This window comes from Xyrauchen texanus, chromosome 35, assembly GCF_025860055.1.
Source record: "Xyrauchen texanus isolate HMW12.3.18 chromosome 35, RBS_HiC_50CHRs, whole genome shotgun sequence".
Taxonomy (NCBI): Eukaryota; Metazoa; Chordata; class Actinopteri; order Cypriniformes; family Catostomidae; genus Xyrauchen; species Xyrauchen texanus.
This window is the reverse complement of record NC_068310.1, coordinates 10,286,063-10,307,502: the sequence shown is the minus strand read 5'-3', so window position 1 is coordinate 10,307,502 and position 21,440 is coordinate 10,286,063. Positions and strand designations below refer to the sequence as shown.

The following is a 21,440-nucleotide window of genomic DNA, read 5'->3' as shown; positions in this document are numbered from 1 at the left end:
TCATCTTCCTTTCTTATTGCAGCTGTTAATTGTTCCAGGGCATTACATTTAATTGTAATGGGGGAAAGAGAGCAACCCCGCTGGGTGCCCCTATCCAGAGTAAAATAATCTGAAATTAATACATTTGTTTGTACCGCCACTACCGGGTGTTTATAAGGTAACTTAATCCATCCAATAATGGTATTACCGAACCCGGCGTCAAGTGAAATGGCAGCGACCGTCTGATCATTCACCACATGATACTGGTGAAACGCCAAATGTCATCATTAGAGCTGAAGCCCCGGCAAACTGGCATTTAAGGTTATAACAATCTTTACAATAGCGCATGCTTCACAATAGTGCATGTAAGGAAAGCCTTTAAGAAGATCAAGCACACTAATCTGTTGAGAAATATGAGGAATGAAGAAATGCTAAGGACCACCGTTTACCTACTGGATTATGATGGAGTTAAAAAATAACTATTCAGTAAATAAATATTCAGTATTTCACCTTTGAAGCAGCCCAGTCAATCCAACCCTTAGCACAGGGATCCACATTGATGAGAACCAGCCCCTCCACCAGAGCAGGCTCATTCAGCTAGAAAAGAGAGAGAAATGAGTGACATCACATGGATTAGTTCATCATTAAAGCTAGTACTGACTTTAACACAGAGGGTCCCTACTGACTACGAGGATTAGGTGCTTGACATGTGGCATACAGAACAGACTAATGAGACAGTGATTCATGACTTCTTGTGAAATTGTTGCTTGAGTTGACTTGTCTGGGTCATGTGATAAACTTAAGCCCAAAGTATACTTCGATTTTGATGTGAACGCTCAGCGTCTGCGTACAGCCAAACGAGAGCCTGTCAGAGTATACATAATTTCATTGTGCACACATACACAGTTGTTTGGCACATGCATGCTACGACTTCTATAAGACACCAGACTATTTCTCTTCAGGAGTTTAGACTCAAAGATGTTTTTATAATCCTTAAGACTCAAGCTATACAAATGCATGTATTTCTTGACCTCACACACATGCTCTTGATGTGCACATCTACTGTTGTTTTTACCTTAATCATCTGATATTTAGCTGTGATTACATCTAGCACATCTTTGTGACTGCAATTGCTCAAATATGAGTATTACCAACTTGTGGACCCACTAATTAGTGCAAATAATTACAGGCGCATGTGCAAAAAGAAAAATCGGGCTGAAAGCGTTCAGTGCTCGAGCACTCTGTTGATGATGAGATTTCAGTCACGTGTCCTGTACGCAGATGCTTCGCGTCTGACCAAAGTATACTTTGGGCTTTATGATTAGTCTGGGTGCATAAAAATGACATTGAAGAACGTGCAATGGTCAAGTCAAGTGGTTTTTATTGTCGTTTCAACCATATACAGTTAGTACAGTACACAGCAAAACGAGACAACGTTCCTCCAGGACCATGGTGCTACATAAAAACAACAAAGGACCAACATAGGACCACATGAGACTACACAACGAAATAAAATACCTATATAAAAAAACCTATATATATCTATATAAAGTGCACGTGCAAACATGTGCAAAAAGTACAGGACAGTACAACAAATTACTGACAATGAACAGGACAATAGACAGTGCAGCGCCGACCAGTACTCAGTAGTGCAAAAAGATGACAGTTTCTAAAAATGTAAACATAACATACTATGAGATAGTGTTCTATGCACATAGCAGTTATTGAGGTAGCAGACAGTTATAAAGTGACAGTTATTAAAGTGCAACTCAGGACACGTGTGTGTCAAACCAGTCTCTGAGTATTGAGAAGCCTGATGGCTTGGGGGAAGAAGCTGTTACACAGTCTGGCCGTGAGGGCCCGAATGCTTCGGTACCTCTTGCCAGACGGGAGGAGGGTAAAGAGTTTGTGTGAGGGGTGTGTGGGGTCGTCCACAATGCTGGTTGCTTTGCGGATACAGTGTTTTTTGAAAATGTCTTTGATGGAGGGAAGAGAGACCCCAATGATCTTCTCAGCTGTCCTCACTATCCTCTGCAGGGCTTTGCGGTCCGAAACGGTGCAAGTCCCAAACCAGGCAGTGATGCAGCTGCTCAGGATGCTCTCAATAGTCCCTCTATAGAATGTAGTGAGGATGGGGGTTGGGAGATGTGCTTTCCTCAGCCTTCGAAGAAAGTAGAGCCGCTGCTGGGCTTTCTTGGTGATAGAGCTGGTGTTGAGGGACCAGGTGAGGTTCTCCGCCAGGTGAACACCAAGAAATTTGGTGCTCTTGACGATCTCCACAGAGGAGCCGTCGATGTTCAGCGGAGTGTGTTCACCTTGTGCTCTCCTAAAGTCAACAACCATCTCTTTTGTTTTGTCGACATTCAGGGACAGGTTGTTGGCTCTACACCAGTTCGTCAGCCGCTGCACCTCCTCTCTGTATGCTGACTCGTTGTTCTTGCTGATGAGACCCACCACGGTCGTGTCATCGGCGAACTTGATGATGTGATTCGAGCTGTGCATTGCTGCACAGTCGTGAGTCAGCAGAGTGAACAGCAGTGGACTGAGCACACAGCCCTGGGGGCCCCAGTGCTCAGTGTGGTGGTGGTGGAGATGCTGTTCCCGATCCGGACTGACTGAGGTCTCCCAGTCAGGAAGTCCAGGATCCAGTTGCAGAGGGAGGTGTCCAGGCCCAGCAGGTTCAGCTTTCCAATCAGGTGCTGGGGAATGATTGTGTTGAATGCTGAGCTGAAATCTATGAACAGCATTCGAACGTATGAGTCCTTATTGTCTAGGTGGGTGAGGGCCAGATGGAGGGTTGTGGTGATGGCATCGTCCGTTGAACGGTTTGAACGATACGCAAACTGCAGTGGGTCTAGTGAGGGGGCAGCTGGGTCTTAATCTGCCTCATGACGAGCCTCTCGAAGCACTTCATGATGATGGGTGTAAGTGCGACGGGACGGTAGTCGTTGAGGCAGGACACTGAAGACTTCTTTGGCATGGGGATGATGGTGGTGGCCTTGAAGCACGTTGGAACAACGGCGCTGCTCAGAGAGATGTTGAAGATGTCGGTAAGAACATCTGCTAGCTGGTCTGCACATCCTCTGAGCACTCTGCCAGGAATGTTGTCTGGTCCAGCAGCCTTCCGTGGGTTGACTCTACGTAGAGTTTTCCTCACATCTGCCGTGGTAAGACAGAGCACCTGGTCGTTGGGAGGAGGGGTGGACTTCCTCGCCATCACGTCGTTCTGCACTTCAAACCGAGCGTAGAAGTCGTTCAGCGCATCTGGAAGGGAGGCATCTTTGTCACAGGCAACTGATGTTGTCCTGTAGTTGGTGATGGCCTGGATGCCCTGCCACATGCGCCGCGTGTCACCGCTGTCCTGGAAGTGACTGTGGATTCTCTGGGCGTGTGCGCGCTTTGCCTCTCTGATTGCCCGTGACAGTTTGGCCCTAGCTGTTCTTAGGGCTGCCTTATCGCCTGCTCTGAAGGCGGAGTCTCGGGACCTCAGCAGCGTGCACACCTCCGCAGTCATCCACGGCTTCTGGTTGGAGCGTGTGGTGATGGTCTTGGAGAAAGTGACATCATCAATGCACTTGCTGATGTAGCTGGTCACTGATGCTGTGTATTCCTCCAAGTTGGTAGAATCGCCATATGTTGCAGCCTCCCTGAACATGTGCCAGTCAGTACACTCAAAACAGTCCTGAAGAGCAGAGATGGCTCCTGCTGGCCAGGTTTTCACCTGCTTCTGAAGCGGTTTTGTGCGTCTGACGAGCGGTCTGTATGCTGGAATTAACATAACAGAGATGTGGTCTGAGTAGCCGAGGTGGGGGCGGGGCTCCGCCCGGTACGCGCCTGGGATGTTTGTGTAAACAAGATCAAGCGCGTTCGCCCCTCTCGTTGCAAAGTCCACATACTGATGGAATTTAGGGAGCACTGTCTTGAGATTTGCATGGTTGAAATCTCCGGCGACAATAAACAGTCCGTCGGGGTGAGCGTTCTGCAGTTCGCTCATAGCCCCATACAGTTCACAGAGCGCTTCCTTAGCGTTAGCGCTGGGGGAATGTAAACTCCGGTTATGCAAACAGTGGTGAATTCCCGTGGTAGATAAAAAGGTCTGCATCTAACAGTCACAAGCTCCAACAGCGATGAACAGTAACTAGAGACTAGCATAGAGTTCTTGCACCATTCCGTGTTGATGTAAACACACAAGCCACCACCGCGAGTCTTACCGCAGAGAGCTGTATTTCTGTCGGCACGAAACGAGGCGAGCCCGTCTAGCTGAATGGCGGCATCCGGAACTCTGTCGCTGAGCCACGTCTCCGTGAAAACAAAGACGCAGCAGTCTCTAAACTCACGCTGCGTAGCCTGCTGGAGTCGGATATAGTCCAGTTTATTGTCCAGGGAGCAAACATTTGAGAGCAGGATAGACGGGAGAGCCGGCCGGCTAGGGTTTGTTTTTAGCCTAGCATGGACCCCCGCCCTCTTTCCGCGCTTCCGCTTTCTCGCACACCGCTTACGACGTCCTCTCCCCCGGCCACCGGCATCAGGCGACGCCGAGGGCTGGAGGCCTGGTCTCCGCAGCAAGCCGAGCACGCGTAGCGCCTCCTGCAGGTCATCATGCAGCTTGGTTTTTGCATGAGTCTTATATTTGAGTAGTGTCTGGCGATGGTAGACACGAACACTGGTTGCTCCGATGTCCATGTGTTGCAAAAGTCGGGCTTTTTTAACAAAAATAGCACCATTGTGGATCCGGAGTGGCCGCTGCGTGCTACCGCGCCGCCATCTTGGATTTTGTCCAAGATGGTCGACAATAATAAGGTCAACATTAAATCAAAATTGACTTGACTTTTGTAAACTATTGTATGTAGTGCAGCCTTTCTAAATCTTTTCAATAGTTTAAGTAATTTAATGCTTTTATGAGATCAGGATTTGAGTAATTGGATTAAACCCAGAATTTATCCACTTCTTCCAGAAAGACTCAGAATGAATAAGAATTAATGTGAATATAGTGATAAAATAGTTTCTATTGCTGTAGCCCCATTCTAGTGCGCTCAGATTCTTGTGCCAACTGTCCAATATTGCCAGAAGATGATGACAGCAAGGGGGAGGAAATTACCCTCTATGGCTGAACAAGACCTAAACTGGTGGTGATGGGGTGGTGGAGGGGGGTGGAAAAACAGATATGCCGCTTACTCTTCCACTTTCAGAAAAATGGTGTGTCGTCATACATAAATCCTAATAATCCTTCATAATCCTATCAATTCATGAAGTCCTATCTAACATTTTTTTTTTCCCCTCACTAAATATCCACTTGGAAATATGTAAAATTACAGAAGAAAAAAAGGGTTGTAAATGTGCTTTCATGTTGACTAAGCATCCTAGAGGTTTTGAAGAGAACTGTGCTTTTGCAAGATATGCATATGCCCCATGATGAAATAAAAAAAATAAAGGTAAACTCTGAGAAAGCCTACGCTACAGTTTTAACCATAGCAGTTACCAAGAAAAACCTCCTACTGACGTGACCTAATCAGGTATTCTTGACTTCAACACCTTAACCAACTTCTCAGTCGCTTCATGTCCAGAGCGTTAACTTGGTTTTAAATGAGAACATTAGCTATGTGCAGCCACGTGAATGCAAGTCAAATGTCTAGTGACCGTGATGGAAAAAAAGGTTTCACACCTCTTTTTCCTCTCTGCATAGTGTTCTGCAACTGAGTTAAGAAGAGAAATGCAAGCCTTTGATGTAGCGCTCTTACATGACCACATGTCTTAGGACATGCATGAGATAATTAGTAAATCCTGAAGCGTAATTAATTTATGAATTTGGCAGATTCTTTTCTCATAAGTCGACGCGTTCCCTGGTTAATGATGTTCCCATGTGCTGAGCCACGTACAAATGATTTATAATGGTTCACGAAAGTAAAGCTGTTCTGCAGGTCTGCGTAGGTGTGTGTGTTTGTACTGGTCGTCTGTTTTCACAAAGCCTGATAAGCAAGTTTATATGTGAGAGAAATATGATAAACATGCAGATCAAGCTGTTAGAAGTGTATGTTAGGTGCTGGACTAAATTAATGGACTCCGTACTGAAAGATAAGGCACGCAGAACTATAAAAAGAAACCGGGTTGATGGTGTGACCGGCATTCTTTGGTTGATGGTGTGACCGGCATTCTTTGGATGATCCTTTCATTGCTTGATTGTAATCAGTGGGAAACTTGAGTGTGTGTGTGTGAATGTGTGTGTATATGAATCCTACTAAATGTGTTTATAAAACAAATGTTAAGATGTAAAATCTAGAAGAAACAAATGTTAAGATGTAAAATCTAGTTAACTGGCAATGTTAACAAAAAGACAGCTTTCTTTTCTTCCATTCAAGCACACAAGATGTTCCTTTCAATATTCGAAAATCATGCTGGGATAACATGGATCATTATGTTTTGAAGAACTTTTGGAGTCCATGTCAGCTCTAGTGCATGCTGACATTAAAGGAAAAAGGGTACATACTAAATACCAAGACATTATGAATTTAACACATTTCTCAACCTTTTACTCAATTTATTATGCTGATGATACAAACCGTATTGAAAATAATATATTGTAATATTAAATTATAAGTGTGCAAAATAGAAGCCTTTTACACCCCACTGTATATACAAAATACTAATAAACTAAAGGCTTTTTACCACAAGCTAGTCTTACAAATAGATAGTTACAAGGGCCCACCCTTGTATTAGGTATAACTAAACTATTATGTACTTGAGCATTTGAAAAAAAGTGCGTATTGCTTTACATTTACATTTCATATACCTGCATTTAATTACATCTGCAGTCACAACATGTAGTTTCTAGGGATAGCATGACATGAACATATATGTAATGTAATGCTTTTGTCCCTGAAATTGAAAGATGACCATCACTAATGGGTAATTTTAAACATCCCCCTGCATACACCTTACAAAACCTAGGATTGAACCAAGCTTTGGTGAATGGAGGTTTGATTACAACCTGAATCCACCAAGGCTTTGTATATACCACCCTTAAAACTCTCAGGTATCCGGTATGCTCCTGCTCAATCGGGGGCAGCCTGCGGCACATCAGGGACCCGAACCAACACCCCTACCTCCATTGCATGGCATGTGAGCGTCAGAAGACTAGCCCAGGCTTTCCCTCTGCACCCCTGGCAGCAGAGTCCCCAATCTGTGGGGAGGGCGACAGAGAGAGAGAGGAAGCCAGCAGGTTAAGGAAACCCTGAAAACGGGGCGCTGGCTTTGTTGGAATGCAGCCCCATTTCAGGGTGCAGGTATAGGAAAAGGGGAAGAGGAGGGGGAAGGATGAGAGGAGAGAAGCGAGAGAAGTGGGTTTGCCAGCCCCCAGATACATCACCAAACGGTCCTGAAACAGCTTGATTGATTCCATCAGCGACGTTGAGCGGTGGCACTGGACCCACTCAGCCATCCCTTTCGGTAGCCGGCTGACAAACTCCTCCCGTACAACAGGATCGATAACTACTCCAGTGTTGTGATCCTCTACCAGCAACTACCTTCGACAGGCATCATGGAGCTGTTGGGTGAAGGCAAATGGGCGACCAAATTCGTTGTACGGCAGCATGCAGAAGCATTGCCAGTGCTGTTCTGGATTGTGCTTCACGTCCCCGTACTCCAGGATGTTTGTGACTGGAAGTTGTTGTGCTGCGAGCTGTGCTTCCCGGACAGAAGGGCAGCAATCAGGGTGACCACTGGGTGTTAGGCCAATGCTCAAAAAGCTAAATTAAAGGAATAGTTCACCCAAAAATGAAAATTTGCTGATAATTTACTCACTCTCAGGCCATCCAAGAGTTTTTTGTTCATCAAAACTGATTATTAGGATTTAATTTCAGGCCTCCTATAAACTCCTATATAAAGTGAATGCATATTTAGGGTGCATCAAAATAATCCACACAACTCGACAAATAAAGTTCTTCTGACCCCAAACAATTAATTAATTTTAGAAACAAAACAATACGTCTATACTTTATAACTACAAATGTTCACTTCACTAAATCTCTGTGATGTGCGCTCATGAGAAGGATGGTGTAAGCTCATTGGTAAGGTCACGCATCACATGGAGGAGGCAGGAGGCACGTCTGAGGGTGAGTAAATTATCAGCAAATTTTAATTTTTGGGAGAACTATTCATTTAAGGCTTCAGGTTCTTCTGGTGGCCCAATCTACGTGAGCATGATGTGGGGCATGACCATGGCTGCGGCCGGGGTCTACTCCAGGTACTGGAGTACTCCCCTGGGCCATCAGGTACTGGAGTACTCCCCTGGGCCATCAGGCTCCGTAATACCTGTCTGCCCTCTGCCTGAGCTTGGAGCAGGACCTGGAAACGCTGTTCCAACTCTGCACGTAGGTCCAGGAGGGCTTGATGCTGAAGCTGGTGGATGCCAGCAAGAGTCTTGACTTCAGCTAATGGCAAGGACTCCATGACGACATTTCTTCCTCAGTTCTAATCCAGAGTTTCTGAACCACTGCAATACGTTCTTGTCACTCTTCAGAAATGAGGAAGTAGGAGTCAATGAATTCCCACCTTCTCTCGACTTTTATTTTAAAATCACTTTTCAGTGTACAAATGAAAAATGTCCACATAGACAAAAACACACACACAACTCCAAAGTGTGTCAATCCTCTCTCCTCTGTGGCTCTCAGCTCCCTTTTAACTCTCTGTCACCTCTCACTGCAACACAGAACATCTTTTTGCCCACAGGTGTAACTCCATACCGCTCTCATCTCCCGGTCTCGCTCTCCATTCACAATCGGCGCTCGACCATGCCCCCACCTCCACAGTTCTTTTCCCACAGGAGTTAGAAAGATTTCTTAACTCTTATTAATTTGACGGTTTAATTTAGTCAGCTCATCTGTCCTTGTTTGATTTAGCATGTTTTTATGTACTGTTAGCAAGGCAAGGCAAGGCAAGGTTTATTTTTTGTAAATAAACCACCTTTTTTACCATGGCCATTGCAACCTTTTTGTTTATCTATTGATGACGACTTCTGTTGGTCCCAAACATGGCACATAACATATCGTTTTCATGATCGACCATTGCTGTCACTTCAGAGTATTCAAAACCCATCCCTAGTAGTTACACAATAAATAATTTGTATGCATTTTAATGCTAGAACATCGTAGTTAAAGACACCAAATATAAAGTGGGATCAATTGATACATAATTATACTTAATTTTATTTGATTTGTCTAGTATTTTTTATAATGCATGCATACTATTTAAAAGCGTCCTTACAGTAAGTAGAAAAACAGTACCTTAAAAAACCCTAGTGAAAAAGCCAAAAGTGGCAAGGAAAAAAAAACTCCAAGATGCTACACTTACAGCCAGTCTAGTGAGGATATAGGCTCCTGCACCCACACCGATTCCAATCACACTGTTGATCCTGTTAATTGAAGCACAATGACATATATCGCTCATTAAACCGATAGTGTTCATGGCATATATTACAAGAAACACAAGTGTGATCTGAGACATTAGCAGAAATAAATATTCTGACTTCTTGAACATTATGAATTAATAATAGTCCTTTGTTGTACTCTGTTAGGAACCAGAATACAACAATTGAACCGGTTTGGTACATCAAGGATCAGACTCACTTCAGCTGGGTCATCACTGAAGGCAGCATCTCGGCAAGTTCATCCATGGTGGGATACTGGAACCTGATACAAAGAAAGTTGTGAGTGATTTTTTTTTTTTTGCATTCATTGATAATCCAAATGCAATAAATTACATGTGGTTTTGAAATATTTAAACAAAGCCATTGGAATGTATTAGTGTTAGCGGAACTAAGCTTGGGACTAACAATGCCTGCATACAAATTTTCAGACCACTCAAACAGGCATTTTAACATTAACGTAACACTGATTAGCATGCTGAGCACAGTTTCAAAACAGACAATAACGTTAGGATTTGGGCACAAAGTGACCTAGTCAGCAATTTTGGGCACCATAATCCGATTTGAACATTTGAAAAGCATAAATGATTTCCAAAAATGTGATAAGACCCCTCACTGTGTTCTAGATAGGGTTGCCACGGTGTTACCGGTTTTAGTCAGTACAAGGAACAACACCGGTGTGAAATGTTATACCGGTGGAAACATTATGAATGGAACTTCCAATATCAATACAATAGCCTAACGAATAGAATTGTCTTAAATAAAGAATAGTTGAAGCACAAATTCTGAAAGATACGGGGTGGGCATTTTTTTATAGTGCTGGCTCGAGGATGAGCAAGAGAGTCATTATGCTGGTAAGTAAACATCTATAATTCAAATGTCTCAAATAAAGATATATTAGGAAGAGTCATAATTGTTTTAGCTGAAATTCAGGGACTAAGTCTTATTTTGGCTAATATTTATCCACCTAACGTTGATTATCGGGGGGGTTTTTTTAGATCTTGAAGGGATGTTGGCAAGACGCTGGCACCCCTCATGATATAATATTGGGAGAAGAGATTATATTCTTTTGATGGACTCCTTGATCATAGTGAAGCAAAAGCGTGCAAACCCCCTAGAGCAACAATGACACTTCACATGTAGTTTAATGTATACCTTATGCCAAATCCTGATTTCCAACAAATGCTAAATTCTAAAATCAATGTCAATATGGAGTCCTCAGTATCCTCTGTGGGCGTGGCTTGGGAGGCGCTTAAGGCTGTTCTTAGTGGCCGGAAAATGAAAGTATGGCTGCATTTGATGAGATCCCATGTAGAAGGCTAGGCAACTTAGATTCGTTTAATAATAAAATGTGGCTGCTATTTGGTCTTTTTGGAGGGCTCGTGGAGAGAGGGGTGCAATTTTAAATGTGTGTGATTATAAAACATTTTTTAATATATATTATTCTTTTTTGTGTGTGTGTAACTGAAGTTGTCCACAGGGATATTGTTGAGGGTCAGGGAATAATGGGGGTTATAGTTGATTCTATGAATATATGTTTTGCTTTTCTGTTCAAGTGTGTGAATCAATAAAGTGTGTTAATCTGAAAAAGAACAGATGACAGAAAAGCCATCTTTGCCCATGTCTGATGCGCGGTTTGTTCGTAGGCATGCAGTCTTGTGGAACACGCGTATGTAAAGGGTTCTCACGCTTTCTTCGTGTCAGTCCTTAACAGCGTTTCTCAAACTGGGGTCTGTGGACCCCCAGGGGTCCTTTTCAAATAGCCAGGGGGTTATGCAATGTTCTAATCAAATAAGTAATAAAAAAAAAGCAATAAAACATTTACTCAATGTAAAGCTACTTACTAGTGTAAAAATATGACATAACAGAAGTTTAGAATAATTTCTTCAAACAGCCTAATAAATGTATTTTTATTCTGGAATGCAAATGGGAAAATCGCTTAATCCATGTTAATAGCTGCAGCTACTTCTCTGATTGATGAATGAATCTCGCTTCTAGACTCGGGGGAAATTACTTAAAATAACGTGTTATTTACAGGAGTTTCAGCAGATGACAGTGGACAATTTCCATCATATATTAAGACACGGAGCTATTACTTCATCCAGTAAAAAAAGAGAAGGGGTTTAGCGACGTGTATTTCAAGTTATATCGACCACAATGAGCGTGAATATTTACAAGCCACAGCTGACCAGCACTGGATTAGAAAGGTCCCCGTTTTTGACTGTATATAGCCTACTTATAATTATTTTGTTTAATCTTGCTAGATAAAGTATGCAACTGTCATATTATAAATTAGTATAAAATGAGGATTGATGATCCAGCTTTAGGTCAAATGTGAAGATATTTCAGTTATTAATGAAGACTAACACAATTACCCTGACTTTAACCATACGATCTACCTAAAAGTGGCCAATATTAGTTCATTTAATTATATTTATGCAGTATATATCACTTTCCACTTCAGTATAACTGTCATGTATGTGAATATAAATTGTATAACCCTCACTGCCGAACGGAATAGAGCTTTTGTGATGTAGGAATACGAGATATTTTTATTTTCCTTGTTTCCTTTTATTTGTAGAAAAAGCTAAAAGTGACAGTTAAAAACGACAGGACAATTTGACACAATGAATAATGATTAAATTGTGTTATTGTATTATTACTGCTTTTTAATTATGAACAATACAATTATATTTTACTAACAAATATAAATTAATTGATCAATACTCAACTGTCATATTCTTCCCGAAAAATATGATAATTTCCTCATGCTTTGACTAGGGGGAAATAATCATATTTACTAAAAAAAAATCAGTGCTCTCTGTGATGGTTCTTCACCCTGCAGATGGTACTAAAAGCAGAAATTAATGACGCACTGTCTCCCTAACTTTTTCGCTTGTAGATTAGTTCAAGATATAGCTAATCGTACCCAGTGGGGAAAGGAGCAGCAGATTCTTGTTGGCCTGGAGCATCCACATGGACCACAGCAAAGTGCTGGGTGATCTCCTGCATGTCCTCAAAGTTGAAGAGCGTGTTGAAACATGACTTATCTGCACCAAAAGAGAAAAACAAAATCGAAACATTAATCACAGTCATCATTTGACACCAAGATAAACTGGAATCGAAATCGTTGAAATCAAACATTTCAGATATACATTTTTTTCCAAAATCTGTTGGTTTGTAGAGGCTTATCAAAAATGACCAGCAGACAATGCTGTAAACAGAAGCTAATCAGAAATGGCAGCTCTCTTCCTGGCTGCCAATCAGGTTATAGACTGATCATGTCTCTATGAAAATATAGAACGCCCGTTCATGTACTCGAAGTATATAAGCTCAATAATTATACATTTTGCTGTTAAAGACAGAAACTTTGAACCTTTGAGATAGTTGGATGACTTACGATTGAGTCCAATGTCATGATACGTGAGAATGACTGGGCGGTTTCCTTTTGGGGTCCCTCTCAAAGTCACATGAAGGACACCATGAGGAGTCTCAATGTCATGCTCCTGTAACCAATCAGAAGATCATTTACAAATGAAAAACCAAACGTAGCCCACAAGAACAATATATTCCACAAAGAGTTATGGGAGGTCATTTGGTTTCAGCACACCTACAAAAGGTCTATGGTTGCATGGTTCTTTGCGCATAAATGGTCAACAAAATTGTTTATCTATCATTAACATCTGTGCCACAGACACAAATGGCAATCAGTCGGCCATTAATCTCATTATGCACATGGTAATATCTGCCCAGCCAGTCGAAAAGCTTGTCTAAATCTACTTTAAATGTCATTTAACTCCACTATGGTTTCTGATAGCCTGTTTTCAACAGAATAAAAGGGAACAAATAGGAAGAGATGTAATAAGAGGGAAAAGACGGGCCACTTGTAGAAACATGGAAGAACTTGTAAATTGCTCTATAATGCTGTTGTTTCAGTTTAAAGAGCCAACCGCTGCATTGAAAGTGTTTTTTCTTTTTTACTCCAGAACATACATGCATATCAGCTGGTGTAGCCTGAAAGATATTTGAAGAAAAATTATGCTACTATTGATGTTAGACTTTTAAATGTAATCTTGACCAACAGTTTTGGAAATTTCAGTCTTTCCCAATTTTAAGTAGATAGGATCTGTACTTCTATGCCTATATCCTACATAGAAACAATTTGCCTAGGGGCATTACCAATATAGCCAGTGAGTGAACCAACTTGCCTTAAACAGACTTTTGTCAACATCAGATTTTGTCACCCTCTTCTGTCTGTTTGTCTCTCACTGGGTGTATTGGGAGGCATTTGGTTTCTGCCCACTGCTAATGTTATTTGTTATTGCACGTCACCACAACGACTGTGGCATTGTTCATGCCCTTGGACAAAATGGACAAGACGGATAGGGCACAAACAACACACAAACAGGAAAAGGTTTAAACCACAAGTATGAGGTGAGAGGCCGCTCAACAGCACTCAAGGACTCCTGAGGACAGAAGAGCTGAAAATCAGCGGGTCTTTTTATAATCTCATTCCACACACAGCATGGCGCTTCATTACACTGGACGGATCTCAATGCAGTTCGTCAAAAACAACTCTGAATTTCACTGATGGAGACTAACCTTGTTTTGATGCAAACATGCAGAGATCTCAACCTTAATAGACTTGAAATGAATCACTGCATAATAGGGCTGTGCAAATTCAAGCAAATCAATATAATACGATTCATTTTCTTCAAAAATACTATGGTAAAATGACACAAGTAATGTCTCTGGTGATCTTAAGCAGAAGATCTAGAACTCAAGCAGGCAGCTGACACCTGAAACAAACCACACCAGCACCCACTGAAGATAGAAGATTTAAAAATAGACAAGGCGGTTATGTGCAAGTTTGTGTGTGCTCTCCATGACATCGTGTGTTAGATGTGATTGAATGGTACATCAAGAGATCATACAACAAACAGTTTTCTGGAGCAGGTGTTTTTACAGTGTCTTCACTGGTCGACAGTTCGAGAACATTCTGAGGTAAGGAGTATCAACACTGTAGACACTGGCTGCCTCTTCTCTTGACTCAATATATAGTGAACATGAATTTGGGCACCAACAAGGGTGTGGATCAGCTGAACATTGGGTCACTGATGACTCAATTACCTGGTAATAAATCGACAGAATCACTCTTACAAAAAATCTAGAGTTCTGGCAATCTATCCGCAAACTTGCCACTTGTTATTTTCACATGCAAATGAGTTTGTGATTGCTGCAAAGATCATTTGCATGTGAAAATAATCAGTGACAAATTTGCAATTAACCTCTGTTTTTTGTAAGTGCACCCAATGGGCATCTTCATTGTAACTGTTACAAAGTGCTATTGGTACAGCATAATGTACAAACAGCCAGTTGTTACCGCAGGGTGATCTGGAATTGTATCAGGACTTGTATCACACGGAAGTGGTTTATTTTGCCATAACAGATGGTCATTATTCCATACTAATAGCACTTAGTAAAAATCTACAAAATTAAGACACATTAGTACATTATCCCACTTATTTCACTTGTTATTAACAAATAAATAAGCTCTTATGATCCAGTTCTTTTGAATTTACAGTAGCTATGTTTACATGCACTAAATTTCATTAATTCAATCCAATTGCAGATTCAGAATGTACAGTTTTATATGTACCCTTAACTGTGCAATCCATAACAAATATTTGTTTCCATATGCATTGCATGTATTCAGAACAAAACTTCTGTGCATACGAAGAATGTCAGGCATCACGTTCTGAAGACGAGAAAGGCTGAGAAAGCCACCGCGCATGGCACTGAAGTATAGAATTGGCATTTTGCTTGGCTGAGATCTAAAAATATGCCAGAAAATATTTCTTCTTATGTTACTCACTCTACAACAAAGAATTAGAAGCAGTGTCCAACATCCTTGATGGCTTAAACATAATTACAATATAACCTCAGGCATCTCTGGATGCAAGTACGAAGTTAAGACAGGTGGGTGAGAATTGTCCTTGTTGTCCTTAAGAGTTTACAGATGTGGAATGAAAAGAAAATAATAGTGACTAAGCAACAGCTGCAGACGGACACTACACAAAAATCACCAAGCAATAATGACAGCGAAATGGAGCATTTAAACATTCAAGAAAATATCAAAGTCATTTAAAACAGCAAGAGGATGGGTGATTGCAGTTTAGATACTTTGGTGCAATATGAATCCATCTAAAACCTACATATTAGGGAATACCCTATTCGAAAGACTTCAAAACGAATAATGAATTCATCCTAATAACAATAAAAAAAATCATAGTTTGACTGATTATCCAAGAAGCACAAGTATAAAGTGACATTTTAAATAAACATATGCAAAATTACAAAGAATTTTTCTAAAGTGTAATGAATGGAAATTTGCACTGTGTGATTTCAGATCGGATGGGCACGGTCTCGGCTATGTTTGCGGTCTCTGTTAATTGTGCGCGTCTGGAGCTTGTCAAGTGTAACATTAACTACGATACGACATCATATACACTTTTCACTTCTTGAAATGTCTATGTTAAATGTATCACACCATTCACATGTGATTCCCGTGTATTCATTTATAGGTCAAACCTGAGCGCAATGTTAAATTCCTGACCTGAAGTGATGATTTCACGTTGGAGCTCGTCTATCCAGCTATTAAAGTTGAACACATTTATATCCATATCAGTGATTAGGGTAATTATCTAGTTAAGCCTTAAAAGTTAAAATGCTCCATGAAGGTTTCAATGCTTTAGAGTTGGGGTACTTGAGTTCAGACTCCAGTCCGATTCACAAGTCCAATTTTAATGGACTTGGACTTGTAACAGACTCCGATGCATTTTTACTCGGACTCGAGCCTTTTGGACTTTGGATTTTTTTTCTGAGTCAAACAAACAAAAAAATTATGTAAAACAGGGTGACCAAATGTCCTTTTTTTCCCCAGACATGTCCTCCTTTTCAGCCCTGTCTGGAATTTGGCTTTGTCTTCATATTGATGTGCTCTTTACAGTTAGTACTATCATACATTCTGTGTATTTGATATGGTGCATCAGTTTTCACGTGTATATGTCTATTCACCTATTATCCATAATAAATATAATGTGAAAAGAATGAAACATCAGCCCAAGGTTAGTTTGATCTTGACTAGGGAAGTAGATGAAACTTGGACACAGCAGGAGGATTGAAAAGTGTGAAGTGTAGTACTCATATAAATATATATTTTTAATGGTATCTGATCTTTTCTGTTTTTATTTCATGCCGTTATATTCAATTTGCTGGGAATTATTAAATGTATTAAACACCCATAATTCTAGATAAAATTTAACTAAATTGAATGGACAAATTGAAAACCAAGAAGAAATAAAAACCAAATAAAAATTTGAAATAACAATAACTGGTTGTAATGTCTAACACAGCTTTCACATTCTTTGGATTATGTTTGAGTGGAGGGGAAAATCAACAAATAATTGAAATGTCAACAGGATGCAATAAGAAGTGTGTTGAAGGACAGTTTTGTCTTCTTACACACAAAGCAAATGCTTTCATTTCGAAATTTGTTCAGCAGGATACTAATAATTGTTTTATTTATATTGACAAATTAGTTGTGAAGGTTAAAATAAGATTAAAATATTGATGTTGAGTTTACGGTTACAATAATTCAGATTCTTGATCAGATTAATTCGGACTCATACTCGACTGTTATGGACTTGGTCTTGAGTCTGACTCTGCCCCTTTTGGACTCGGACTTGATTATTTAAAGACTCAGACTTTACTCTTAATCGACTAAGGTGGACTCGAACCAAACACTAAAATGCTCCATAGATTATTAATCTATTCAAAATATTCCTTATGTAAAAAAATGTCTTATTTTTTTCTTCTACTCAAAAGTTTTCTTGAGCTATATAAATGTATTATTATTATTTAACTAAATAATGGTGTCCTATCGTAAAATTTATTTTTACATGGTCTCATGAGAGCAAAAAATCCTGATAGATTTACGGGACTTTTCACATGTTTGCAGGCTATATTGATTTATTTTTATTTTTTAATTTGTATTTATTATTCACTACAAAATGTATGCTTAGCATTTCACATTTTGCATGACACTTCCTGGATCCAGAATAATTTTGTTATAAATGCACAGACAAAAGAAAATTCTGTGTCATGCAGATATTAATATCTGAAATACCAAGGTAAGCCACATATTCCACAGTTATTGTGGCCTACAAATTCAACTTCAGAGTGGAAGGGCCACTCTTGATGAACTTTAAGTCACCATGTGTCCTTCTGTTGTTACTGCGGTGTTAAAAATACATTTTAAAGTGAAGAGCAAATATTTATAATTCCAAAAGGCAAGTATGTTAAGTTTAAATTATTGAATAATATAAACAGTAGTGAACAATAAAATATACAGGCATCAAAATTACATCCAGTTATGGCTTAAAAATGATTCACTCCCTCACATCACCACCAATAACCACCATAAACACTGCTAAGAAATTGATAAGTAACGGATAAACAGTTGTTTATTTGTATTATGTCTTGTTAACTTTAATGCATACATGCATTCAAATACAACAAGACATAACACACACACACACACACACACACACACACACACACACACACTCTTTGGAGCAACATATGCTGCCATCCAGACACAAGCTGGGTTTCTATCAAACTATTTTTATGTGCATTTTGAAATTGTGCAGAAGAAATCCTGAATGAAAATGCTTGATATGTGACGACTTTCTAAATTCATATAAAATTGAATGAGCTTGGAGAAGGTGGAATTTCTAGAGTTTTGCATTAGTTAAAATGTGCATTAAGGTGATGGAAGCCGATTTCTTGCAAAATGATGATGCATTTTGGCCATTTGTGCATCACCCAGGGAAAGAGCCGCAGGTGAGCCGAAACTGCACACACTCCCTTCTATTTTTAAGCAGGCACTCAGTGCTAATTCGGACAGACATGACACAATAACTAAAGCGCTTGGGGTGTTCATATGGAATTTCCATGTATGATTAACATACTCGAGCAGCATTATCACAACATCCCTTCTCATTTGGATTCAAATAGCAAGGTTATCCCTTTGACAGTGATGTACAGCTTCCGAATATTGAATATATGTTGAGATGAATTTGAAGTGCAATTTATGTTGAAGCATTTTTTTTTAGTTAAGGACCCTGACAAAAATAATTACTAGGTAATATTGTAGTAACCATGACTGCTCTCAACATGGTTTTCAGAGCAGAAATCATGGTTTTGATACAAATAACCATGGATTTATAACAGTAATACTGTAGTTTCTATATAGTAACCATGATTTTACTATATACTGTAACCATGACAGTAACAATGTTTATATTGTGGTTACTAATTTATCCTTTAACTAGGAAGGTCCCATTGAGATACATGATCTCTTCTTCCAGGGAGTCCTGGTCAAGATAGCAGCTTACATACATAGTTCCAATAAAATCAATAAAAGTAAAAAAATTAAAACACATTCCACAAAAAAAAAAAAAAAAAAAAGGAACTACAAACAAGTACATGTTTCTTTCAAACTGAAAAATAAATGTTTTTTTTTTTTTTTTTATTAAAGTAGGTCGACATTTTAAGCTAAGGACATCCTGCATATTATTCCAGATCCATAGGGCAAAAAAAGCAAACAAGATTTTTCCAATTTCTGTACGTAATCTCGGCACTAATAAATATAATCTTTCCGCTAATCTTGTGTTATGGCTGTGATGATTTTAAGTTAACAAGTTACAAATATACTTTGGTAATTTACTTAATAATGCCTAACCAAAAAAGATGAGCATATGTGTCATTACTGGTTTTACTACAAATGTCATGGTTAAACTATGGTTACTGTTGTAAAACAATGATTGTTATTTAAGGGAAAACCTGTTGAAGTGTTTATTAAATAAACTCTTTGGATTTGGCAGTAATATATATATATATATTTATTTTTTAACAAGAGCAAATACTGAACCATACAGAAACGTGACCCTTAAACCATGATACAAATCGAACCAAGGAAATTATAACACACACACACACACACACACACACACACACACACGGTAGAGCATCACAACTAGTATCAGAAATTCATAGTCCAGACTCCACCCAAAAGAGTGACATCAGACAACATGCTGCCATCCCAATCTTTTCTCTCTCTCACAGGCACACTAAATTCAAAGGCCTCCCCTTGGTAGCACATGAAAGCACATGACAGAGAACACACATAAGCAATCTCCAGACAAAAGAGCGATACACAATCTTTCAACCTCAATACCTATGACAGAAACCAGCCAAACTCTACCACCCTCTCTTTCTCACACACACACACACACACACACACACACACACACACACACACACACACACACACACACACACACACACACACACACACACACACACACACACACACACACATCAAATGAGAGTTTAAAATATTCAGATTCACAAAGTTACCGCTGGTGCTTCACAGGGAAAGCAACAGGCTAGTCCTAGTCAAAAACACTCTCCCTTTCTCTTTCTCTCGCATGCTTATTTAGAGCCACTAACACTCACCACGGCAATCATTACACAGGAAACCTGGTTGAGGTCCAGCACTGCCGTCATGTTTCATCCACGAAAACAGATAGATACAGAAAGAGACGCTTTCCACTGTTCCCTCTTCTCACTTTCCTCAGAGAGAGGGGCGGTGGCAGCTTAGGAGGTAAGGGAGGGGACAGTCACAAATAAAAAGAAAAAATATGGACTAAGATGGAAATACTAAGACAACAGGGAATACCGTTGCTTTGAAGAGCCAATAAAAAAATAAAAAAAAAGATAAAAGCACAATATATTTCCTCACCAGCAGCAAGTGTCACTATTATTAGGGATAAAGGGGAATAAAAAGGAAAGCAAACATTTAATGACTGAAATGGTAGATATGGAGGGCACTCATCTGTTCTAATTGGATTTACAGGATCAGGTGTAGGGGGTGGGGTGTGGGGTGTGTGTATCTCTGAGACTGCTCATGTTTCAGTGTCAGAGTTGATAAGGGTGAATATTCAAGGAATGTAATAAAGGGTGGTGTATAAATCCATCCAAATGTGTTATAATACTGCTCAGTGTATTTAAGAAGCTGTACCGCCTATTCCAAGCAGCTGTTGCCATAGTAACATGCATAAACAGTTCTGTACATACAAGAATATCTCTAAATGTCTCCGCTATTATGGTACAAGTCACAGAAATGTAAAAAAACAGGATTATGGGTATATTGCTGATTGCCTCCCACAGCACAGAGCTGAAAATCTTGAGCTTAACCTGACCAGGTCTTCCTGACCAAAGTGCACAGCCAGGCTGCAACAGTGGGGAAGTGTGCTGAGGAACAGATTTGGTCCATTCCAACTTAACCTTGTGCAGACTTGATGGCAGTTTCCTCCAGGTTTTCAAGTGTTTTCAAGTAGAAATGGCTCATACTGCCATTTTAGGATTGCATCGATGGGCTACAATGACATTTAGGCACATTATGGCTTCCTACAACTGCATGCAAAGTCACAGAGGTCTCATAACCTGAGAGCATGTTAATGTGGATGTTCCAAAATGTGGCACAGGTTAGCCTACCTTTGAATAGTTTGGAAGTCAACCTCTGAACTTGAGTTAGTATCAAGGAAACAAGTGGTTTAATAGCCTGATACAGTAAAGGTCAGGCTTACCCTGGCAAGTCCAAATTGATGAAGCTGAGGACAACGAACACCAATAAAACTACCGTTAATGGAGAAGAGCTAGAAGTCAAAGACATGGTATCTCGGCAGCTACATTTCGGCAGATAGTGACAATGAAAGATTTTCACCAGAATCGCCCAAGCTGTGCAAACCTGCCATAGGTTCAATGACATCTGGAAGTTGTCACTGGTGTAGATCAGGACAAAACTTAAGATCTACAGGTCACATATGCGCTCAGTCCTGCTGTATGCTGCAGAGACTTGAAGGACCAACAAGAAGATCGAAAGTAGGCTCAAAGGCTTTGAAGGACATTGGCTTCG

The 21,440-nt window shown here is 40.2% G+C and overlaps 1 protein-coding gene across 5 annotated transcripts in view; it reads right to left on the bottom strand.

The window, feature by feature from the left end:
* Positions 1 to 21,440, bottom strand: part of LOC127629154 (protein NDRG3-like) — a 107,102-nt gene that overhangs the window by 28,017 nt on the left and 57,645 nt on the right. For 3 of the 5 annotated variants that reach the window (XM_052106251.1, XM_052106252.1, XM_052106254.1), the window contains exons 4-8: positions 12,798 to 12,903; positions 12,327 to 12,447; positions 9,600 to 9,662; positions 9,325 to 9,385; positions 490 to 576 (exon numbers count right to left, since the gene is read on the bottom strand). In XM_052106251.1, the coding sequence (XP_051962211.1) occupies positions 490 to 576; positions 9,325 to 9,385; positions 9,600 to 9,662; positions 12,327 to 12,447; positions 12,798 to 12,903 (438 nt within the window). Of the gene's footprint in view, positions 1 to 489; positions 577 to 9,324; positions 9,386 to 9,599; positions 9,663 to 12,326; positions 12,448 to 12,797; positions 12,904 to 19,978; positions 20,202 to 21,440 lie in introns of those variants that run through there. The other 2 variants (XM_052106253.1, XM_052106256.1) reach the window with 2 other exon arrangements.